Source organism: Clinocottus analis, unplaced genomic scaffold, assembly GCF_023055335.1.
Source record: "Clinocottus analis isolate CAN_PGR_092001 unplaced genomic scaffold, fCliAna1.0.p SCAF_20, whole genome shotgun sequence".
Taxonomy (NCBI): Eukaryota; Metazoa; Chordata; class Actinopteri; order Perciformes; family Cottidae; genus Clinocottus; species Clinocottus analis.
Window position 1 is genome coordinate 2,882,202 of NW_027175932.1, and position 12,179 is coordinate 2,894,380.

At 45.7% G+C, this 12,179-nt stretch overlaps 1 protein-coding gene across 5 annotated transcripts in view; it reads right to left on the minus strand.

The window, feature by feature from the left end:
• Nucleotides 1-12,179, minus strand: part of anks1b (ankyrin repeat and sterile alpha motif domain containing 1B) — a 145,832-nt gene that overhangs the window by 59,139 nt on the left and 74,514 nt on the right. For all 5 annotated transcript variants that reach the window (XM_068586467.1, XM_068586464.1, XM_068586463.1 and 2 more), the window contains exons 11-12: nucleotides 10,150-10,306; nucleotides 3,605-3,726 (exon numbers count right to left, since the gene is read on the minus strand). In XM_068586467.1, coding sequence (XP_068442568.1) covers nucleotides 3,605-3,726; nucleotides 10,150-10,306 — 279 coding nt within the window. The remainder of the gene's footprint in view (nucleotides 1-3,604; nucleotides 3,727-10,149; nucleotides 10,307-12,179) is intronic.

Genomic DNA, 12,179 nt, shown 5'->3' on the forward strand with positions numbered 1-12,179 from the left:
ACAGTGACAGTTGCGGGATCATCAGGCGCCGGCGTGTGTGTGTGTGTGTGTGTGTGTGTGTGTGTGTGTGTGTGTGTGTGTGTGTGTTCAGCACAAACACAACGCCAGCAGCTCCGTGATGGATGAGTGTGAACAGATTAATGAGCTGAAAATGTGAAAGTGATTACTGGCCCGGCTCTGTGCTCCCGATGCGTTCAGGGGAAGCTGGTTTAAAACAAGACCGGGTCCTGTCGTTAGCATGACAAGCTAACGAAATAACGGGTAGCTAACGCAACACAGCTCCATGCTTTTGCCATGTTTTTATACTAATATTCATTCTGAATCTAATGATTTTTTGGGGAGTAAAGCTCTTATACACTCTCCTACGTGACAGCTGGACGTGTGTGTGTGTGTGTGTGTCTGTGTGTGTGTGTGTGCGTGTGTGTGGTGAGCTATCTGCTATACCAGATTGTGTACATTTATGTGTATACACATATGCAGCAACGTGTTCATGCGTAGATCTGAATGTGTGCGATGGAAACCAAACCTTTAGATCTACACCCATGCAACGTGTGTGTTGCATGGACACACACACGCACACACACACACACACACACACACACACACACACACACACACACACACACAGTAATGCATCCCTTTGATTCTAAGCTTCAAGTGCTCAGCAGTGGTGGAAGAAGTACTAAGATATTATTGTATTTAGAAGTAAAAATAGTAAAACTAGTCGTCTTTATGTTCCTTATAGTCCCAGAAAATACACAATGAAGCTCTGTTAAATAATACAAAACTGCAAAATGCAAAACATTTAACCTTCAAGGAGGTTGTTACCTTCATCTCAAGTGTTCATAGAAATTTGAAGGTTGCAGTTTGCTGAGAATCGTTTGAATTATTTAGTTCATCGTATCTACATCTAAAGTAGGAAATCAGACACTCACAATAAGAGAAGTGCACAGGGCAGCGTGTGTGTGTGTGTGTGTGTGTGTGTGTGTGTGTGTGTGTGTGTGTGTGTTATTGTGACCACGTGACTGTCTGAGATAACAGCTTTCAGCCTTTGTGCCTGAAACACGAGGTCTGTCATGTGTTGCCTGTAAGTTGGAATCTCTCGTTGGCAAGTAATGGCTGTTATAATCCACCACACACACACACACACACACACACACACACACACACACACACACACACACTGAGCCGGTGGGTATGAAACCAACAACCCCGTGCATCCCCCTCCATCCTTCTCGCTCTCCTCTCTCTCGGCCTCTTTTGGATCCGTGTAATTATTCCTGGTTCTTCTTGGCGTCCCGGCGGCCGCGCCGTCAGCGGGCGCCGCGCCGTGAGCGGGCGCCGCGCTGGAGGCCTCCACGTGTCCGGCTGACAGTTTGAAGACATGAAACGCCGGCGACGAATAAATAAACAACCCCCAAAACATGAAAGCCCGTGGGTTCCCGTCAGCGCGCCCTGTGATCTCTGCAGCGACCACACGGCTCGTTCACTCATCGATTAGCCGAGTCGTTCCACTCAGACACGGTTTTAAAGAGATGATCTGCTTTTTATATTCTATATTCTATATTTACAGCACTGGGAGCCTCGTCACGGGGGCAGGGAGGTCTTCAAGCGTTATTTTGCTTTTATTCAAAGAGGATGGTGAGAAACGGGGATATGAGTCGCCTTGTGAGACGCAGCTTTTCAAGCGGGATTGAAGGAAATCAGGATTTGCAACTTAAAAGAGTCAAAATTAAACTTTTTCCCGCATACACGGATCTCAAAACTAAAATTTGCTCCCAAAAAGAAGACAAATTTTTTTTTAGAGCAAATTTTTAGGGGGCAAATTTTGGTTTTGAGAGAATTTTTTTTGACAGCAAATTTTTTTTTCAGAGCAAATTTTTTTTTTGACAGCAATTTTTTTTTTATAGCTTATAGTTTTTGAGTGTTTTTTTGTTTGTTTTTTTTTTCAGAGGAATTTTTTTTTAGAGGAATTTTTAGTTTTGAGAACAATTCTTTTTTTTGAGCAAATTTTTTTTTGAGAGAATTTTTTTTGACAGCAATTTTTTTTTGAGAGCAAATTTTTTTTATAGCAAATTGTTTTTGAGTGTTTTTTTTTTCAGAGCAAATTTTTTTTTCAGAGGAATTTTTAGTTTTGAGAACAATTCTTTTTTTTGACTGTATTTTTTTTGAGAGCGTTTTATTTTTTTTTGAGCAATTTTTTTAATTGAGAGCAAAGATTTGGAGATAATTTACTTACAAACTAGAAATTTGCTAAAAAAGACACAAATCTACCTTCATACTGTCTCTCATCAAGCAAGTTTAGATAAATTCAAATAAATGTTCAAAATGTCTGTTAAATTGTTAACCTTTGTGATCCGAGCAGACGATAAGAGAACAACACTGAACCTAAATAACACAAATGAGTGTCGAATAGAGAAATTAAATGAAAATTACATGAGTTCTGGACGCAGAACTGCATCTCTTGGATATTTCAATATCTTGCTCCCAAAAGAAATTGACATGTTGTCCGAGGCTTCCCGTCTATTTCTAGATTTAATATAAAGTTACATAACTGATCAAATCATCCCGACGCCGCAAACTACAGGGAAATACAACCCTCACTCCCACCGCGTTAATATTACCACCCGACTGCTATACATGCAGCAACAGTCATGTGTGTGTGTGTGTGTGTGTGTGTGTGTGTGTACAATGATGAAACTGCCGATGGGAGAACTTAAATGAAGATTAAATTAATCCTGCAGAGTTAATTAGATGCTATAAATCTGAACTCTGGTGCTCTTTGATTATATGCGCTTCAAGTTCAAGCAGAGCTCGACATGTGACACACACACACACACACACACACACACACACACACACACACACACACACGGTGTCCATTTAGTCTCATTCTTCTTGTTTTCCTCCTTCAAAGTTAAACACCGTGAAAACAAGCGTCTTTATTTTGTCTTGGAAAACAATTCAGTCGAGGAAATTCTTCATAAATAAATTTGTAATCGTCTCGCGAGCGAAGCGGAGATGTTGTGATTCATCGTGAGACTAAACAAGAAGTTCTGGAGGACGTGAAGCGGCGTCGACTCAGAAAACAAGCGACGTTTTAATTATTGTTATTATTAAAAGGTGCAAAACGTCGGCGCCGAGCTCGCGGGTCTGATACCGACTTCCTGTCTTCACTAAAGAGGTTGATTTAATAATGTTGCATCTGAATTTATTTTCCTTTATATTGCAGAAATATCTGATGCTTCCACCTTCACCTTTTCAGTCCATCATCTCTCTTATTGTCTTGTAATGATGGACAGAATAAAACACACACTTTTAACACACACCACTCACAGTTGTCCACTAAATAATACAACGTTTTCTCCTAAATAAACCACTCGAGACGCTTGTTTTAGTCCCGAGCTGCCAAACACATTTGGCAGCGTTGAGCTCACCAGACTTCAGTAAAGTAAAAAGTGTGACTGAAAATATTGATAAACAATCAGTTCCTATGTTTAAAATGGGAAAAGAGCACAAAATGTCTCTTGTTTGGGGCTTGTGTCGCCCTGCAGACCTCCGTGTGTGTGTGTGTGTGTGTGTGTGTGTGTGTGTGTGTGTGTACCTGTGGGCGGATGACTCTCTCGATGTTCTTCAGGGCGGTGTCGGGGGACGGCGGGGAGCAGTCCGGCGTCGGTCCCGTCGTACAGTTGCCGTCCTCACTCACGGACACCTGAGACAGGTGACCTTGGAGGAGAGAGAGAGAGAGAGAGAGAGAGAGAGAGAGAGAGAGAGAGAGAGAGAGAGAGAGAGAGAGAGATGGAGGGAGGGAGGGTGAGATTTGTTGTGTTTCTCTACTTCCATATTGTGTTCTTTGTATTTTGTACACCAGACACGCAGCCGTCGAGGGCTTTCCGCTGACGCCGCCACTTTTCTCTCTCAAGGTGGTCAACGTTTTACTCGGAGACAACGACGGAGAGACGGGCGTCTGGAAATAGCCAAAATCTTCCGGCGATAACGCTCAGGAGCTGCAGCAGCATCGTGCTCTGCCCGCCTGCTTCTTGAGGAGGTTTTAGTTGTGAAGGGAGAAGATGTTTGACTCGTCGAGGGTTCGCCTCAACACCTGATGTCTCACAAACACACACATCCCAACGATGTCGGTCTCAAGCGTCGTCGGAGATCATTTCCCCGGCGTATGATCATTTAAAAGTGAGCAGAAAGAAGAAGAAGAAGAAAAGAAAAGAAAAAAACACAAGAAGAAGAAAAGAAAAGGAGAAGGAAGTGCTGGAGGAGGTGAATGTGATTTTAGAGGGAGAGAAAACATCCGTCTTCATCAACTGGAGGACAAACACACACACACACACACACACACACACACACACACACACACACTTGAAGAGACTCAGTCAAGGCCTTGGTGAGATGTTGGTATTTGGTCCTAAAACACTGTGATTATCCCCAAAACTGCATTTTTTTCCTCTCTGTTAAATCCCCAAACTGAGCTTTCTAATAATCTCTAAATTCCCCCAAAACAATGGAGGAAGTCGCTCCACTCGAGCGGCGCTTCGCCGGCTCGACTCTTTTAATGTCTTTTCTGATCGTCTGCTCGTTTGTCGTCGTCGGCTCATTACGTCTGAAGCACGAAGGAGACGACGGAGGAGACGACAGCGCCGCCGCTCTCTCGTCTGTCGAGGACTCGGCGGCCTCGTCTCCTTCGCGGCCTCGTCTCCTTCGCGGCCTCGTCTCCTTTCCTGAGGAGCCGAGGTGGCTTTGCCCTCGCGGCATCGGGCCCACGGGGCTTTGAGGTGATCAATCAATGCTCCCAGCTGCTGTTTCAGGAGGTTTTTTAGCTTTGAAATGCGAGACTTTTTGCCTTTGATTGGAGCTTTTGAAGCACTCGGATATTTCCATATATATAAATATATATCCAGATAATCATTCAGTAAACTTATTCATGCAGGAAATAACTGCAGCGTTCAGACAGCATGAGCAACACAATGAGAGAAGACGAAGAGATGCCCCGAAAAGAACATTTAAAGACACAACAAACACAACAAACAACCTTTGAATTGCGAAAAAAAGCCGACAAAACTTAATGAAATGCTCTTATTTCCTCTGATACAATAACCTCGTCCCTTTGAGTCCACGCAGCTCAACCATGAGGGTGCCGACACACTGAAAGAGTCTGCCACCATCCATCATGTGTTTATTTTGAATTTTCTGGCTGCTCACACACACACACACACACACACACACACACACACACACACACACACACGACCTTCAGGGAAAGTGACACAGCTGCACAGCACATCCATCCGTCTTCATGTGCAAACGCAGACAGAGGTCCGTAGGTTTGACTTAGGGTCGTGCACGAGCATCCAGTAACACACACACACACACACACACACACACACACACGCACAGACAACACAAAAGAGCAGCCTGGAGCTGAATCCGTGATTGCACGTGGGCGTAAGTAGATAAAACAGAAATGGGAGGAAGAGAGGAAAGGAGGGAAAACAGAGAGACTGAGGTTTTGTCCTGTTGAGTAAATAAGCCTGTCAGCACCGAGGCTTTGATGATGGATGTGAAATGTGTGTGTGTGTGTGTGTGTGTGTGTGTGTGTGCGTGTGTGTCGGTGCTTCCTTCAGATCTCCTGGGAAACACTCTCAGCCTATGGGAGTACATTACTGTGTAGCAGGATGCACATGAAGGTGTGTGTGCACACATCACGTGTATGAGCGTGTAGATGAACCTAAAGCGTTCACATCCATGTGTTCAGGTGCACGAGGGTGTCTGGAGAGAGAGAGAGAGAGAGAGAGAGAGAGAGAGAGAGAGAGAGAGAGAGAGAGAGAGAGAGAGAGAGAGAGATCTTTGAAACGCTTTAACAGGTTTCAGATCCTCTCTGCGTGTCCGCTACAGTAGACGTATCTCTGTGCACATCGGAGAGCCGCTGCACGGCCGGTTGATGCAGGAATGCGGCGGCGTGCACGAGGAGCGTGCACGAGGAGCGTGCGCGGGGGAGCGTGCACGGGCGTGAGCCGGCGTTCAGACGCGGCCGTCCTCTCCCCGCCAGCCTAACAAGACGAGAACTGTCAGCTTCAGACGTTCTTCAAGCTGTCAGTTCTGCTTCTGTGCCACTCTGACAAGAAGCATTGTGTATACTCTGTGTGTGTGTGTGTGTGTGTGTGTGTGTGTGTGTCTTCAAATACTCTAAAATTACAGCTCAGCAACAAATACAAAGTAAAGATGATGAAAACTATTATTCTACAGACATTATGAGGAAATAAGAAGCAAAGACGATAGAAATAAAATACAATAATTGTCACATCAATGAGTTCTTTAAAGGTCTAATGTTTCTCATATTCTATATTTCCGTTATTGCCAATAAATCCCCAAACCAACAATGAAGTGAGATCTGAAGCCTGACGCGTCACACCGAGACGCTCGTTCCTCCATCGTGACCTTTAAAAACTACAACGCCCGCATGTCTGGAGGAAAAGTCAAGAGTTTTTTATTTCAATAACGGAACTAAAGACGCGTCTCGGGGGCTGAGAGGAAAAGCATCGCGAGGCGGATCCGTCTTTGAGGACTCTTTGAAACTTCTCTTTAATCCTGAATTTGAAACGCGGCGCGGACGCTCTTCACGGCACGAGGAGGAACGCGAGACTGAGAATCGTGGAAATCTGAGATTATTACAAAGCAAACTCCAGCGGAAGTCAAAGACCCAACGTGAGCAAACCAGCCGCACGTCAACGGGCCTCGACCCGTTCAGCGGCGTCACCGTTAGCCGCCTTTAGCCGCCTTTAGCCGCTCTCAGGCGAAGTGGAATAAACGGGGTGAGACGCAGCGACGCCACTTCTTTATCTCACTGAAAGGTGGACAGCAAGACACCAAATATAGAGGCTTTCATTCAAAAAGTCATTGATATGAAGCCATCGCTCTGCTGCCTCGTCCTCTGACGCTAACCAGCTGCTAGCCGGCGGACGCCAACACGGCGATGAACACTTCATATCAAATATGACATGAAGAAGAAGTGAAGGAGCAGCAACATGAGCTGAGAGAAAATACATCTGTGAAGAACTAGTTCACACACCAGTCCTGGTTTCTATCCTGCATGAGCTCCATTCGTGTGTGTGTTGACCTATTTTCTCTTAAAACGGTCGGCGCGATATTCAGTATTCATGTGGAGAGCACACACACACACACACACACACACACACACACACAGGTTTGTAGTTGTTGTTCCCGTCGGCAGTGTCTTGTTTACCTCTCTCAGACAAGTGGGGGTTTATCAGGAGAGGAGTCAGTCGATCGCACAAAAGAGGCACTTTTGCTCTCGAGCTCCTCGCGGGACCGAAGGCTGCAGGACTCGCTCCAATCTCCAGGATCTTGTTTTTACCCACAATGCTTTTTGCGGCGGCGGCGGCGTGCTCCCGTGGTGCAAAACTACAGCTGATCTGCTCCTGATAGAGTTGTTTCTTGAAGGATTCTGCTTCCTACAGATGGAAACTAGACCGTCGGAGAGAGAGGAGAACGTGACGGAGTCACTGAGGAGATTTCAGCTAGAAACACAGCGATGGATTACCTCGTTTGTAACGAGCGCAGTTGCGTCAGGAAGGAATCCATCGCTCACAATAAGTATAATCCCCGAGTTAAATGCACAAAACGAACGCCTCGGGACTCGCCGGGCGCTCGGCTTACGGACGTTTGCATCACAAATCAGAAAAGTTCCCTTCGCGCACACGCGCGTGGCGTGACGGTCACGTGATCTCGTGTGAACGCAGCGATGACGTGTGCGTGGAGGCCTCTCAGGACAACAGCTGTTGGGAAGAAGACAAAAGGGAGACGGATGAAAGTCAAATAAAAGGCGAACGAGGGGAAAGGAGAGATGAAAGGAGCGGCAGCTTCCCCGAGAGCGGGTCCCCGGTGCCGCCGGGCTGAGTGACAGACACCAGATGGGTTTTGATTAAGCCCCGCCTTGATTATCCGAGGCTTTTGGGAGAGACTGCAGCGGCTCACAGCAGCAGGACAGGTGCATATCAAGCAGGGCTTACACTGCAAAAAAACACCACACATCCAATATCCACACATCGTTTTTCGACAGCTCGCTCATGAGGCCGAGTTTAATATGCGGGGAAAGTTTTGTGGCCTCTCGTCTGGAGACTCTGCGGGAACGACGTCATCAATCTGGAAGTTGAGGAGAACTTTGGGGAGCGAACTCACCACTTCTCATTTTGTCTCACTTTCTAGGTTCAACAAACCTCATTTATGCATCAAAATGGAGTCGCGAGCACAAAGACAAAGAAAACTGGATGCACTGGCAGCGAATTCACCGTGAATCCTCGATAAAACATCTTCCATTTTAAAACCCAATCAGTCCAGTTGAGGATCATTTTTTGCAGTGTAATGCACCAAGTCTCTCTCTCCCTCTTCCCTTTTGCTCTCCTCTCCATCCCTCTCTCCCCATGCTCCCTCATCATCATCATATGCTTCCTCTCGGAGGCGGACGAAGACAGATTGAGTCACACCCGTGTCCAATTAGCGTGACATGTGACTGGATGGGAAGCAGGAATCCAGGACTCCTGCTCTCCCGCTGCGTCTTCAGCCCGAGTCGACCCGCCGACTTCCTCGACTTGAATGCATAATCTTCGCCCTCCTTCCCTCCTCCTTCCCTCGTCTCACACTCCTCCCTCCCGGTCTGTCTGCCTCATGTTGGGTGATGACATGGAGATGGAGGCCACGCCCCCTCCGCTCACCTCTTCTGTCGGCTCTGACTTCTGCGCTTTTGTTTTGTTTTTTTCTGACTTTTTTTGTTGTTGTCGCTCTCCCACGTTACACGTGTGTGTCTCTTTCTCTCTCATTGCCTCTGTGTGTGTCTGTGTGTGTGTGTGTGTGTCTCTCTTTTGGCCAGGTAACAGCGCTCAGAGAACAAACACAACACCCACACGGCTCACTTACGTCAGTGAAGCAATTTTCTACAACAAAAAAAAGACACTTTGACATGAAGCAGATAACCTCCTGCAGCACACACACACACACACACACACACACACACACACACACACACACAAACACACACACACCTACACTCTCTCTCTCACACACACACACACACACACAAAACAAGCCTCTACAGCAGCCTCTCGCTCTGCTACTGTCCAAGAGGTGGGGGCGTGTGTGTGTGTGTGTGTGTGTGTTTGTGTGTGTGTGTGTGGGAGGACGGGGGGGTGGGAGGGTGTCACTAGCAAGGCAGTTCCCATGGCAACACAACATACAGGTGACTCACCAGCTGGCGATGCAGTTGCCCTGACAACCTGCGGTGTGTAGCATCGACCGACAGGAGCGAGCGAGTTGAACGGGAGGAGAGCGCCGCGGCGGCGACGAGGGCCGAACACGAGGAGACGGACTCGGCCGGACGATGAGTCGGGTTTTGTTAATTAGTTTAATTAAACAAGAAGTTCGGATCCACAAAATGTTTCCTACGATCAGTTTGTGAGGGAAAAATATGTTTTTGCTACAAATCAAAGATCTTTAAACGATTTAACTCGTTGAAAACTGTGGAACCAATTTTGTTTGAGTCGTCGTAGGAACCCCAAATTAATTACAATACTTGTGTTTATTGTATGTATTTGTTCAGCAAAGTCTCGGGAAAAAAATGTATATCTGCAAAAAAAATCACTTTTAAAAGATATTTTGATGGTAACTATGAACATCCAGCATGATGTGAGCCTGATTACCCCCAAAAAACGCCTCCTGGAGCGTCAATAAGACACCTTTCTGGAAAGATTAGGACCTAAAGAATCTGAATCTGCAACAACAATCACAATAAAACAAAGTCCTGACTGTTAGGAAGGAGTTTCAGTCAAAAAACTGTGTCGTTCGGTTTAAAAAAGGGAAAAAAATATGTATTTTATGCCAAAAGATTGTCTGAATGGGGCATGCTGGGACTTAAAATGGCCACAGGAGGATTTTCGCGCACAGTTTCCAAAAGGTTATGACAGACAATAAAATGTATATTGTGTTTTTTTACTCCACGTGAGGCTTTGAGCTGCCAAATGACAGAAAACCCCCACAATGCAACATGCCTGCGACCCTCCAGAGAGAAGGAATTTACTGAAAACTGCAACGCCGAAATAAAAAGTGCGGCTCCCCGTGTTGTCCTACCGTTGCGCGGGCAGGAGTTGAGCCTGTAGCTGATGTCCAGCGAGCAGGGCTTGCGCGTCACGGCCGTGGTCACGGACTCGTACGGGTTGTCCTCGTCTTCCGGCAGGAAAACGTCCAGCGACGGCGAGGCGACGATCTCCGCCGAGCGCTTTGAATCCTGGAGAGGAGGAAAAAACAGACGAGGCTGAAATGAGAGTGTGTGCAAGGAGCTGTATACGAGAGTTTACTGTGAAGAAAACAAACAGTTTGTGACGAGTTTTAAAGCCTTGAGTTTGGCAATTTGGCCGCTGTCGCCATCTTGGATTATTGGAGCCGGAAGTGACGCAAAAAGAGGGCGGAGCCAAGTATAAACAGTTTAATTAAGACATTTTTAGGCCTCCGAAGTGCAATAATTGACTTTTATGAACTGAAAACACTCTATAAAGACTTCCCAAAGCAGACGCTCCATGGCGGATACCTTTCAATGTGTATTTTCACTTTAAATGGGACCGTAATGAACGTCACGCTGCATCGAAGAAGACTTAAAACTACTGATCACTGGCCGATAATCCCCCTGATAGTGTGTGGAAAACAAAGTGAAGAGCCGAGTGCAGAGTGATGGACCAGAGAGCGTAATGTCAAGTGTAGACAAAGATGAGTGATACAAAACTCAGCTGAAAGAGATGTTTGATGCGAGTTTCAAAAGAGTGTGCAGGGCCGGAGGTCCTCTCAAGAAACAAGAAGAAAACAACCGGCTCAGTGGTCTCTCAGAGCGGCTGGAGGCCGTCGGTCAAGCCTCAAACGTCTGAAAGCAAACGCTGAAAGTAAAAAGGTTGTGAAAACTAAACAAAGCAAAGTGTGAGTCTTCTTCTTTACAGTCGACTCTTTGGTCCCTTCAGGACGTTCTGGGGTTTTTGTTCAATGAGGTTTCTCAAAAGGAGAAATAATTGCCGTCTCAAGTTCTCAACTTTAATCTGCTGTGAAGCTGATTGACAGGCGAAGAGTCTTCTGAGGATTTGTGATGGAAAATCAGTCCATCATTTGTAGATTCAAGAGCTTAACGGGGTAAATGTGCCATAAAATGTCCACAAAAAACTGCAAATCTAGAAAACCTTAAAATGTGAGACACTAAAGTGCTCCATCTCCCCAACGGATGAAAGATGACTGTTGTTGGAGTCGACGCTTTGCCAGAGCGACAGCTTCAGGGTCCCATCACATGGTGGGAATAAACAAAACATAAAACAACTGCTGAGAAACAACAACAACACAAAAACTCCTCATAAACCCATGAAAACACAGCTGTTTGGTCTCAGAGTGTAAAACGCAGATAAATCATTCCACGTTTTTATGTGCGACATTAAAGCATCGGCTTCAAGCAGGTGCATTGTGGGTCTGAGCACCAAAGACGGAACGAAGGCGTCCAGGATTATGGGTAATCTCTGGATAACGAGGCGTAAACAGGTTGTTTAACACCAATTATTTCACATGCAGGTAGCTTTTGTTAAACTCTCCTGTTTCTATTAAACTGCATTAAAAGTACAGTAGACTTAAAAAAAAGCCTCTTAAAGGGCAAAACAAAGACAAATATATGTCATTTGTAAATGATTTATTATCAATAATATCTTAAAAAAGAGAGAAATCCCGGCCTCCATCCATTTCCAACAGACGCACACACACACAGTCATTGTTAAAGTGTGTTATTAGACCATAGCAGGAAGGTTGCTCTTGAATTAAACTGTTCGTGAGGTTTTACCTCAATAGAGTAAATGTGCAAACTAGATGAAATACTTAGAAATCATTTTCATCAAAGGGGAACCTGCATCATTTACAGAAACAGCTCTTTATTCGGTGGTGATAAGTGTGTTTGTATAAGCGCGTTCTCTTCGGGTGTTTAAGACGATTTCATTTTGCAGCGTTGGTGAAAAGGTTTCGCCCAAAAAGCTCCGAGATAGAGAGAAGAAGAGAGAGAGAGAGAGAGAGAGAGAGAGAGAGAGAGAGAGAGAGAGCTGGGAACCGAACGGTCTCTTATCTCCGAGGCAGACGAGTTCCCA